The 12,651-nt window shown below is 48.5% G+C and overlaps 1 protein-coding gene across 1 annotated transcript; it reads left to right on the forward strand.

Annotated features, from left to right (window-relative positions):
* Window positions 1–6,987: 6,987 nt before the first annotated feature.
* On the forward strand, window positions 6,988–7,710 carry LOC140923061 (thymidine kinase 2, mitochondrial-like). Its single transcript, XM_073373157.1, is given in 1 exon segment — window positions 6,988–7,710. A coding segment is annotated over 1 exon segment (723 nt).
* The last annotated feature ends 4,941 nt before the right edge of the window (window positions 7,711–12,651 follow it).

A 12,651-nucleotide genomic window follows, 5' to 3' on the forward strand; every position in this document is an offset into this window, starting at 1 on the left:
AACGACCGAAGAGAAGCTTATGGGTATATTTCAACAATTCTCCGTGAGCGAGCGGTTCCGTTACGTGGCAGTGCACCAAAGCTATGCTGGACTCTCTCGGTTGGACACCCAACGTAAAAAGTCCGCTCAACTGATGCTGCAATTCAAGGAAAAGAATGATCCCATCATGAACGTACTGGGGGAAGGCCTGGATGCAATAGACGTTGCGAAAACGAGCGATCCCAACATCTTGGGATTGTACCTGTGCCGTAAGAGCATGATACAATGGCTCGAGGGAAGCGTTCATAAAGCACTGAAAAATTTCGGGGTATTTTCGCCCAAGACCCCCCTCGGCCATATACTGGCAAGTAGATTACATGAAGCCAGTCGGGTGTATGGCGACAAGAACGTGCACCCCATCCAGCGATTTGCTGGCAGGAGTGACGAAGGGTCCATCATAAGGGAGATACCCAAGCTCGTCAGACAAGCGCAGACCTTGGTTCGGCAAAACCACGGGATGATTCAGGTCACGCAGTTGCTGGAACGCTTGACGAGGGTTTTGTTACAGGTCGACGGACAACGCGACGGTAGCAAAGAACGCGGCATGTTGTACAACCTAAGACATGCGACCGCTTTAAGACCATCGAACTGTCTCGTGTTCTTTCTCAATACCACGCGAGCCGGTGAACGAGATGAGCATCAGACCTTTGCCCCTCCTGTACTGAGCGACTTCGACTTGCAAGAAGACTCGAGTGGCGAATCCAAACCGTCATGGGCCAAGTCTCTATCAGAGTTAGAGCGACTGACGGGTCACGACACCAGCGACGACATGAAAGGAAGCACGACGGTAACAATGGCCGGCTTTCCTTTCCAATGCACTTTTGTCCTGGCACATAAGGAAGGGGAGAGATTTTACTACTGCCCCCATCGGTTCTGTGATCAACAAGACGCCACCGATCACGTAAAAGCGGTACATCAGGGCGATGGGATTCCAAGCGATACGTACGCCAAGATCGCTCAGTTGGACTCGATGTTAGAGGAGACGGCATATGGCAAAAGAATGCGTCCCGTCAACGAATTTGAGCTGCTGCGCAAGCTGAGGTTGGACGAGAAAGACCCTGAAAAGTTGCGGCTTCGTCCAACGCTGCACGAAGATTTGCTTAAGATGTCCGAGGCTCTCACGCAAAATACCAGACTCTTAGGTCGACTCGAAAAGGATCGCGACGAGGCCATTCAGCATATGGAGTCGTTGAACCGTTTGGCAGACAATGCTAAGACAAAGGTTGAGAAATTGAGGAAACAGCAGTTGTTCAATGCTCTGAATCGCGAAATCACCGAAGTGATGAAATTTATAATATCTCCAGCTGTTCTAATGAAATTTCAGGATGCATGGCACCGAGCCAGAATCCGCAAGGAGTACATCACAAACAACATGTACAAAGAATTTGTCACAGCCAAAGATCAGCTGTCGTGGTTGAACAGGACAGTGGGCGAAGGTGCCAGGAAGTACAAAGAACAAGTCAAACAGCTGGGCGGGATCGATCCGGGTGCGACTCCGGCCGGAGTTCCCGGTGGTGGTATCCGCGTCGGCAAGTCGAACATCATCGGCATGCTGACACAGAACCTGATCGAACGGAGTCGTCTTGCGGAATCTATTCAAGACGCAAACGGAGCTTTGATCGCAACTAATCGCAAAGCGTCGTTTCAGCGCGTCGTTTCTAAACACGATCAAGACTTTGGTGCAAGCAACGTGATACCAGCGGCCACACCGCTGATTGCAGCAAAAGGATGGGACGATGACGACGGAGACGGAGACGGAGACGGAGATTCCGAAATGGTCGAGGAAACGGAAGATATCGAAAAAGAGGAAAACGATCCAGAAGAAACCGAACATCGATCATCTGGTCCTCAAAAAGACGAGAAAGCGAAGGAAGAAGCTACAACGACTACAGTAACAACATACGTTAGCAATCCTCTAAAGAGACCAAGGTCAAAGGAACAAGGGGTTACAAGTGAAAGGGCCCTGGTTGTAAGAGCTGGTGACGCGGCCATGCTTGAGAAGAAACGGTTCATCGAACCCATCGTCCCCAAATGTTTAGAGAGCATACTTAAAATTGAGCTAAAACGCATCTTCAAGGTTTGTCAACTTGATAAATCAGAGATAATTGGAGCCCAAGATGTATGCAAGCGAATCTTGAATCTTGCATTTGATCCTCGACTCCGAGAGCAAGTCACAAGGATGAAAATGAAAGATGCACTTAAGCCTGGACAGATTCGAACTCTCAGGGATCCTTTTCGCGAAAGAGTATCGGTACTCGTCCTGACGGACCCGCGTGTCATCATGTATCCTACCGGCGTACTCATGCCCATTCTAACTTCGTGCATCTCGCTGATCGATCGCATGCACGAGAAAATAAAGAATGACGACAAGCTGCTTTGTCTATTGTTAGCAACGGGTCTTTGTCATCTGCTACAGCCACGTTTCAGGCTCTCGAAGGCTGGATTGCAAATTGTCTGTGATGCCCTGAAGATAGTCCTGATGGAAAAAGTCGAGAGAGGTCGAAATGGCCACTGGAAAGTGGTCTCATCCCTTGTAGCAACGCTCAACGCCAACCTCGCAGGCTTTTGGAATGCTGCACTATTGCGTCGATATCACAAGATCGAAGATCCGTCTTACACGACGAAACACGTTGACACGGCCCCAGAAAAGACGTATGCCCCACTGGATCAGCTACCCACGGTCGAAGAGGTGGCCGCTCGCATTCGAAAACCCAGGATTTGCGAGACATCCGCGATATCTGTGTTGCCCGAAGATTCCAACTCGCAGTTTTCCAGACTGCGAGTGGAAGAAACCAAAGCCTTGATCGAACAAGTCTCATCGGCAGTACTCAAGCGCGATACGACTCTTGTACGCATCAAGGACTCGGATGAGATCAACTCAAAAGATTGGGTGCGCCGTCTTCTTGAAGGGAATGCCAACGCCGTGACCGACCCGCACAGTATGTGCACGTGGTTTCGGGAACGCAAGGTCACGTTTGCAGAATACAAGGATGAAGAGAAACATCAGTGGCTGCGTCTGGCAAGGTGCTGTATATGCACTGAGCTACTAGGTACCATTCCGTCTCAAGGGTGGTGTTGCCTTTCCGGTGTAACGTCGTTGGACACACTGGTCGATCAAGCGTTAAGGGACGTGACCGACCTGACCGAACGCGAGACGCGCCGAGAGCAATTGCGCCAAGAGATAGTCAACAAGATCATTTCCCAACCCAACTATCCGTCGTTTCACTTTTGGCATCAACACTGCAAGCAAATGCAGGACGAGCGTCGGTTCATTCGGGCTCATGCCAGAGCGACAAAGACAAACCAAAAAGTGGAAGTCCCAAACTTTGACGAGTGCCCGTTGTGTTGCACCAAATATCCACGCGACAAGGCATTCTTTCCTTCCATGGAGAGCATCTCGAAGTGCATCGTGCGCATGGAACAGTCGATCGGCGGATTGGTGCCGATAGATTCTGCACAGCAATCCCCGAGACCGATGGTGACCGATATTTCACAGTCTCAGCCGACAATTGAGTCTGAAGACCCCACCTTGGAAGACCACAAGAAAGGACAAGAGAGTGTCGAGGATAGCAGAGAAACTGTACCGAGAGCTGTGGATGTTACGCGCACGGGAGTAGCTTATCTCGGAGCGCTATTCCAGGCAGAGTCTGGATGTGAGGCATCGCCTATTGCCATGATCCCACCCTCGCCTGTCATGCCAGATCCCGAACACGAGCTCACTCTGTATGATACCATGATGCATGCATCGGACTATTCATATCATGCAACAGAAGAGGTCGAACGAGTGCTGGAAGAAACTCCAACGATTGGTGTTGCAATGACGTCCGTCGCACCGAACCCCGTGGACATCGGTGACGTCAACGAACTACTCAGTGAAATTTTTCAGGGGGCAGATATCAACGCCACGGAGGACCAAGGCTCAGAGTTTAACTTGGAACAGTTTTTGAGTCAATTAAGCAATGTTTCGAACTCCACGTTGGCTCACAACATCGAAGGGACGGATTTTGGCTTCGGTGAAGGTCATGCAACTTCAGACCAAGCGCGACCGTTGGAGCCATCTGCAGCCATCGTCGACGAATCGCCAATCACCACTTTAACGAGTGAAATGGCAGTCGGTGGATCGTGGCCATGCCTCAGAGAGAAGTGTATCGCTTGTCCTTTCATGTCGCCCGGGACCAACCAGATTGGTGTGTATCGACTCACCGCTAAAATAAATTGCCTCAGCCGCGATGTGATCTACGTGAGCATGTGCCCAGTCTGTGCCAAGGTGAACGGTCTGGGGCACTCGATAGGTTCCATGCTCTCGGAAGTAGTGCAGCTACAGGCGCAAAGTAGGGTCCATACAACCTTGTTATCCAAGTGTAGCCTCAACCACGATACAATCCTCATCGGCTTGGAGCAGTACACTACCGACGATGATCTCATGAAAAAAGGCTCTATGTGGAAATCGAGGTTGGAAGCGTTATCTTCAGGCGAGGCATCGGTTATATAAACGTTATGAACAAATTACAAGTGCATGTCAACCATGGCGGCTAGAACGCTACTCGAATTAGACGGGTACGAACCTGACGAGATGAAGTCTCTCGCAAGGAAGATCTTGAGATGTGCAGCAATTGTAAAAGAGGAAACCAGGCGATTCTACTGGTTGGACAGAGTTAAGATTTTGGTAACGAAAAACCCGCGTCTTCTCGTCGAGAGTCTCTTGGAAGATCATGCAACGGCACCAAATTCCGTGATAAATCGCGTCGTCGAGTTTGTGGAGCAGGGCAAGTGGAATCGCGACCAGTACGTGGCAGTGCAGGTGATGGAGTTGATAGGCAAGGTTGAGGTGGATCGAAATTTGTTGCGACTTAAGGAGTTGTCACTGCGAAATTACGCAATGGAAACAATTGAGAACAAGATAGATTGGGAAAACAGGCAACAGACAGAGTTCGAAAAAGAAGCTATTGCCCTTGAAGAAATTCGGAAAATTCTCCAGGAAGCCAACAGTACTCTGACGGAAGAAGAAGTAAGACTGGTGGCCAAACATGTACTTTTTGTGGACCAAAAGAAGAGTCCAGATGTCAAGGAGGGATTGGAGCTAGTGTGGCAAGAGCTAGTGCAGTACGCAGCCCATCGAGACGACGATGGAACCCTATCACGGAGACTCTGCCTCATTGACAGATTGCGGAAATGTACCACGCTCAACTGGAAGGAGAAAGAGGTGTCGATGGTACTCTGGGGAGTTTACTCTCTGATGAACTACTGGAAGATGATCCAGGAGCCAAGTCCCATCGTTCTAGAAAATGTGATATCAAAGACCCTGAAGTCGAAAGAGATAGCGACAAGACTACCCATGGAACCTTTTGCAGTGGACGTGACCACCCATCGCGGACGAAATTGCAGCGACTCTGGAGACAGGCTTTTTCATGAAGATGTCCTATGCTTGCTTGGCTCGGAAAGCAAAGTGCACGAAAAGTACGACCCTATTGAAGCCAGTCACGGTCCAAGTCCTCATGAGACCAAGCAGACACCAGCAGAGCAAAAAGCAATGATCAAGTCATGCGAGGAGATGCAGTCCTCGGACCATGTACCCCGACTCTTTGAAATGCCCAAAAGAAGAGAGGGAGAAGAAGGAGAAGAAGAAAGTGAAGAAAGAGACGAACGAGTGATAAAGCGCCTAAAAACGGCCCCATGGCACACGTTGATGCAAGTGGTGCAGCCTGAGGCGTTTGATGAGAAGCTCATGGCAGTTTTGCCAGCAACAGCCAACAATCGATCCTGCGTCTTGGATTTAAAGAAAGGGGTGAGCTACGAGGGACCGATGAACCCTTCTGCTGCATTGAGCGTATTGGCGGTGAGTCGTTTGGGAAGCAAGGTGGCTGATCTAGAGGCGGTACCACAGGTGCAATTGTTTCTCAATGCCACCAAAGATAAGATCTACGTAGAAAAGACGTTGATGGGGATACCGGAAGACACCGAGATACAACACCCGTTGACCCAGCAGGAGCGATCGTTGTTTCCTGTCACAAAATTGGAGATACTAGAGCCCGTGTGGAAGACGTTGAAGGCGTCCATAATCAAAACCTTCATGTTTCGAAGGATAATGGGGATGGAATGCAACCCAGCAAAATGCCTCCTGAATCCAGAAACCAAGAAGATTTACATGCCCGATCTCAACACATCACGAAAGGATTACAAGCGATGTCGCACCACGGTCAAGAGGGAGTCAGCCGATTGGCTCTTCGATAATTCCACCCATCGAGAAATCATCGACTTGGTGTCTAGAGCATTGACAGAAGATAAAGATTGCATGAACGAAGTGGAGACGTGGCTACTCGGTTTGCTAAGTAAGACCGCCTTTGAGGAAGCGACAGCTTCTATTCTGTGTCGTTACACCATCCCATTCGAAGACTTCGAGAAAAACGCGCTGGCCGTGAGAAATGCCTATGGTATTGTACCCGAGACAGATGATGAATGCGATGAACAGGATGAAGATGGTGAATATGAGACAGCCTGACCTGAAGCAAGCATCTATAGAGAAAGCTGTCAACAAGTCTTTATTTTTTGCTTTTCATTATTATTTGCTTCAAGCTTATATCAGTTGATTAGTCTACGTACCACATAACAGATAAAGCGTTCCCCTGTATTTATCCAAAGAAATCAATAAAAAAAAGCATATCATACCAAACAGTTTCTGTGAAATATGAAAGAATACGTAAAATATGTAATAATATAATATAATACACAACAATTACATATTATATATATATATATATATATATATATATATATATATGGTAAAATGAAATAAAACAACATTTTAGAGCCATTTTACTTAGGCCATTTTTTTCCATTCGGGTCTTGCTCCAAAATTTAGTTTTCATTGTCGCCATCTGTATTGTACTGGCTTTTTTTTACCTATAAAAGTGGAAGGCTGTCGCTCCATCAAAAACTTTTGTTATTAACATGCTTGGAATAAATTAGGTTGAACCCATGGAAACGAAGTGCGCGATGACGGACAAATCACCAAAGAAAAACATTACGGTTGCTGTGGAAGGTAACATTGGAAGTGGAAAAACAACTTTACTGAACCATTTTCGAGAAAATCCCATGGTTGAGGTATTGGAAGAACCAGTTGCCGAGTGGCAAAATGTTGGGGGCAAAAACCTTTTGGAGTTATTTTACACAAACTGCCAAAGATGGAGCTATTTGTTTCAGTCTTATGCTGCTCTTAGCCTCCTGAAAATTTACAAACAGCCACATGTGACGCCTGTGAAAATGATCGAAAGAAGTATTTACAGTGGATTCTATTGCTTTGGGCACAACCTTTACAAAAGTGGAATGATGTCTTCCGTAGAACATTCAGTGTACCATGAGTGGTTTGACTGGATTACAAAAATGCAGCAACCTCAACTGGATTTGATAATTTACCTGAGGACATCACCTGAGACATGCATGCAGAGGGTTAAGAAAAGATCTCGAACCGAAGAAAAAAGTCTCCCCATGGAACTTCTTTACGCCTTACACGAAAGACACGAAGAGTGGCTAATTCAAGGAAAATTTCCTGTATCTGCTCCCGTTATAGTCGTGGATGGCAGCAGGAATCTTGAAGAGATGATACAGTTTTACCGGGTCAATGACCAATATCTGCTAGGAATGAAAAAATGGCCTCATTACCACTCTGTATAACAAGTTGATTGCTTAAACTGAAACGTCTGGAACTGATCCTGAAAGAAGGAGTTTCGTTTTTATTTTTTGGCTCTTATCTTTTTTATTGGTAATAAAATGTCAAGTTCAGTCTGAGGTTGAATTATCCGTCCGGTTATAATCAAGCTCTAGTTTTACTATTGACCACTATAGATGAAATATATATATATATATCACATATATTATGTTTATCTATTTCACAAACTGTTCCAAACAATAAAATTATAAGGTCATTTCTTTATTTCATCTCAAAGGCTTGCTATAGCTAATCCAGCCGTTCTGTTTATCTGATGGATTTTCCAGAAAGCGAAGTGAATCTCGAACCTTGATCCAAGCAAAGACGGTGACCTCAAATAAGACCAGAAGACCCCATTCTATCAAAGGCCAACCCTCGATCAGAATGAGCCATAACAGGACGCCGGTTGAACCTATCCAACCCAAAAGTTTCGGAAGACCATCGAAGAGAAACAGCATCACTTGTACGGCTCTCGATACCTTGTTTTCGCACAAACCCGGCAAAAAGGCATCGACCAAACCGTTGATGATCCATCTCGAAAGGGATATAGTCCGAAAGTAAGCAAGACTAGGACATACCCGTACGCGCGCAAGCAGTCGGATCAGTTCGGCCAAGGCTTGCCCGACCGGTGATTCCTTCGTATCGTCGATGTGGTCCCTGAGACTAGCGAGTTGATACAGGATCGGGGGTACCGTCAGGTGAGTTCGAGTAGCGTAGTCTCCTTCGTGTGAGAGTCGTTTAAAGTGGCCGGTAAAAAAATCCTTGAAACCGTGTCCTACCTTTGATGCCTCGTTGGCGACGGCGTTAACAACCTCAAACACAACAGCCACAATCTCGTTGATGAACTCTGCCACATCACCAATGACCAATCCAACGTGCAACAGAAGAATTTTTAACAAATTCGTGACCACGATGACGACTGCTATGGCTATCCACAAACGAGCAGAGAATAGATTATACAAGACCTTTCCAAGAGCGATCACGAATCTTGCACACAAATGCGAGCCGTCGAGAGGTCGATGTACGGTTTTGTGGCGGCCTTTAAACGCTTGGTCTTGCATTTGTCGTTGTGACAGTGAATCCACGCGCGCGCTCGATTGTCGATCACGAAATACATCGTAGCATGGCCATGTGTGTTTCCTTTAATGACACACCAGTTTCCCTCCTTACGCCTTCGTACAGCGACGAAAGGCGGCCGCGAGGCCGGTGCTAATTCCACCGTAACAGTTTCCCGTGTCCTAGACAAAGCGAGACGAATGGCTTCTATGGCTTCGTTTAAGTTCACGTCACATTCGTTAGCAACAGTTTTTATGTTGTATCCCGTAATCCCAGGAACTTGTTTAGATAAAGTTGACCTGAAGACTGCCATGCCGATACCTTCCCATGGTGGCACGTCGTGTCTGGCATGCACGAGTGCACCAAAGACATCGGCAGGAGTACCGCGCCAAGGAACCAGGCGATGGACATAGGAACCGTCTTGGCGCCTCTTGAAACAAGCCGGAAGACGAAGTTTGGTGATCGATTTGTCGAGATACCAAGAGGAGTGCGCACCATCTTGGCGTTCCATTTCTTCATACACCGCTCGTAGATCCTTGTAGTTCCAAATGATGACGTTGCGCGGAAGAAGGAGATTTGCGTGGACGCTAACTTTGTCCAGTCCCTGGACTCGGACTACTCCTTCCGGTGTCACCTTAGCCATCATCTCTTCTGATATCCACATGCGGGTCTGCGCGACTCGTCGTTTGTGAGAGCCAAAATCGAGACTCGGTATCAAGTGACGCAAAGCAGCATCTGCTGCACGTTCGATGCGCTCGAGCCAGGTCATCGGGTTCCACGTAGAGCCAATGACTTTGTCGACAGGCATATCCCAGTCGACGGGAATCGCAGTGAGAACCAGATCGTCACGATAGACTTCACTGAATGCGGGTGACTTGCTTCCGGATATCAACTTTTCCAATCCGGCCGAATCGCAAGCCGCGAAAGAATAACCCATCCCATTGTCGTTCGGGTACTGCAACAAAACCATCCGCTCGTCCTTGGTTGGTGCAGGTGCCTCGATCCCCAAAACTGTCCATTCTTCAACAAAAGCCCGGTCCCACGGAGGTAGCCCATCTACGTACCGAGCCACCGTCTTAAGGTAACCTGGATGGTTTCCCCGACTGGCATAAAATCGTTCCAAATTGGACACAAAGGTACGACTGGCAAATGGAGCGACGACAGCCTTCGTTTTGGCTTGCTCGAAAAAGTAAGTCTTCGCATTCTTCAATCTGAAAAATTCAGAAACCCTTGCCCTTTGTTCCTCCTGTTGTTCGGCGCTGTTCTTCTTTTTCTTTTTTCTTTTCCTCTTCTCAGTAACGTCTGATCTCGTGATGGAGTCCTCGTCTGTTCTTAGAAGACGAGACACGATTCGGCGCACCACAGCCAAACTAACGTTGCTTCCCTGCACGGTCCTTCGTAAGCACTCACTGCGAGCTGCGGCCATGAGTTCCCCCAGTCGGACAAGTGGTAAAGCGGTGGATGCGTCACCGAGTGCTTCTCTAATAGCGTCGTCTTGCTCGTCGAGGTAGTCGATGCGTCTCACGTCCGGTAAAGGCGCTAACCGCAAAAAACCTCCCTCTCGAAGGTGTGCTGCAGAAATGCTAACAAAGCTAGACACGTTTTGAGCGAGATGATCATTTTCGCATAACGCCACCGGAACGGCATCTTTCTTGGCTTGGTCAAACAGGCACACAGCAATGTTCCACTTCCAGAAATTACGAGACGCCTGTCTGAAAGAGTCATCCCATCTCAGAGAAATCTCGTCGTTTTTCAGGACGCCCAAGATGCGTGCCCATTGTCCCTTGGTGGATCCAAGGGGGTTGCGATCGACCACTACCACGATCCGGTTGAAGTCTGACATTGGCTTAGTGCTGCAAATATGGCGTTTGTGATGATGAAAATAGCCTCTTGGTTTGTGGAATGGGATGTTGATTTATCTTTTCTCCATTGGAGGAAAACGACATCGATCCACCAGTTAAGATGGGCCAACCGCCACGCTTGCCACAGGAGGTCGACCACGGAACGATGTAAGATCAAACTGTTTGTCCATGGCCCCACCAGAAAGCCGTCGAAATCGTCGTCGTCGGCATCTTGGCGGTTATTGGAGACCTGAATAACCGTCCTGCGTCCGCGATGCCGGCTATTGATTTCGGGTGCCCCAGAAACCGACGATGTGGAAGAAAGAGAAGATAATCGTCTACGGCGTGTGCCGTTTCGAGGATTATTGCGGAATGGAAGGCGCTGAGTAGCCACCTGCCACCAGCGTTGTTGTCCTCGAGTGTACCGAGACGTGAACCAGTTGATGTGATCTCTAAATGGCTTAACGGTGCAATCCCACTCCAAGACGGGACATCTCACAACAGTGACCCGGAGAAGGTCTTTTCTTTTTCCAGTAAGTACGCACTCCACGTCCTCCTCTTCCTCGTCTTGTTTGCAGGGTCGAACAACCGGCAAATGTTGTAAGGCCGTCATACAGAAGTTGGACCAATCTCCAGCATGAAATCGCTGACGGGCATTTTCTAAGGCGGGGTCCACAAACTGCGTCTTCACGAGTTGATAGAATGCTGCGTGCAATCTGTCCACTTGTGCATACGAATCAGTAAGAAAACTGTCCTCTCGTCCCAGAAACGCAGATACCTGTCTCGTGACGACCATGGCCCGTATGAGTTCTTGGACCGGATCGAAAGGAGAACGCGTCGAGTGGTCTTGATCGGGAACTGTCCATGGCGTGCTTTGAAGCAGTTCTTCCGGGTGAAATGCCAACAGATTGGAAAACCAAACCGGTTGCCTGTCCTTGGGAATTCGTAGGGCGTCGGGTACGTGGCAACGAGACACGGTACCTTCGTCCTGCTCGATTGACCCCGTGGTGTCTCCAGAAGAGAATAAGGACGGATGGAGCCGGACGGCGAGGGTGGGCAGTTTCTGGGGAAAGAACCATTTCTTTGAGACTGGGCAGACAACGGCCAGCACATGTGCGTTGCTTATGTAACGCAAATCACCCAGGCCGTATCGGCGATACTCGAGCAGAGCGTTCTTGATAAGAGGGTCGCTGGATAAAATAGATGATAGAGGGTCCCCGGACTCCTCCGCGTACTGGATATCTGCAAGTTCCTGCTCCTTTTGAGCCAAGGTCTCGCAGTGCTTTCGGAACAGTGCACGTTGTCTGTCTTCCTCCGAAGCGAGTGAATCTTCGAATTGAACGGCAAGCGCTTTTAGCCTATGAGACGCGTGGAGACTCTTCCACGCCTCGGGCTGGTCCTCACCTTCGCACAGACTAAACACTCGTTCGGTGCTCATTCGACTTTTGTACCGAACGGAAAATGGGTCTTGATTGTATTCACCTTCGGCTTGCTCGTAATAGTCGACTTGAAGCGCGACGATTCTTTCTGCAAAGTCTGCAAACGATGTCATCTGTCCTGGTGGAAGAAAGCAAGGGGATGATTGTTAGTGTCATCGATGGGGAGGGTCGACCATACGATATTCCTCTCGAACAGGTGCGTAGGTCCAGCGCCGCATTTTGGAACAAGTACACGCTCTGCAAAGAAAGATGGGTGCACTTGCTCGTGGGGTTCGCTCGTGGTTGCCGCTATACCGCCATGTCCCTTGTTTTACAAACACCAGACATTTTGTTGATTCGCGAAGAGTGGGTAGGACTCTTGCGTTTTCCTCGCCAAGAAGTACTCTCGATGGTGACACTTGGCGATGCTTTGATCCCGCGACCACCGAATGCCTTCGGTTACGAGATAGACTCGGCCTTGAAACACATGGCCATGTGTTTTGGACGCGGGGTTGCTCTCTCGGGAGACATCATTGGACTGTACCTCACGGACCCCACCCCGGATGTACGGCGTTGGTTCAGGCGTCTTTTT

Source organism: Porites lutea, chromosome 1, assembly GCF_958299795.1.
Source record: "Porites lutea chromosome 1, jaPorLute2.1, whole genome shotgun sequence".
NCBI lineage: Eukaryota > Metazoa > Cnidaria > Anthozoa > Scleractinia > Poritidae > Porites > Porites lutea.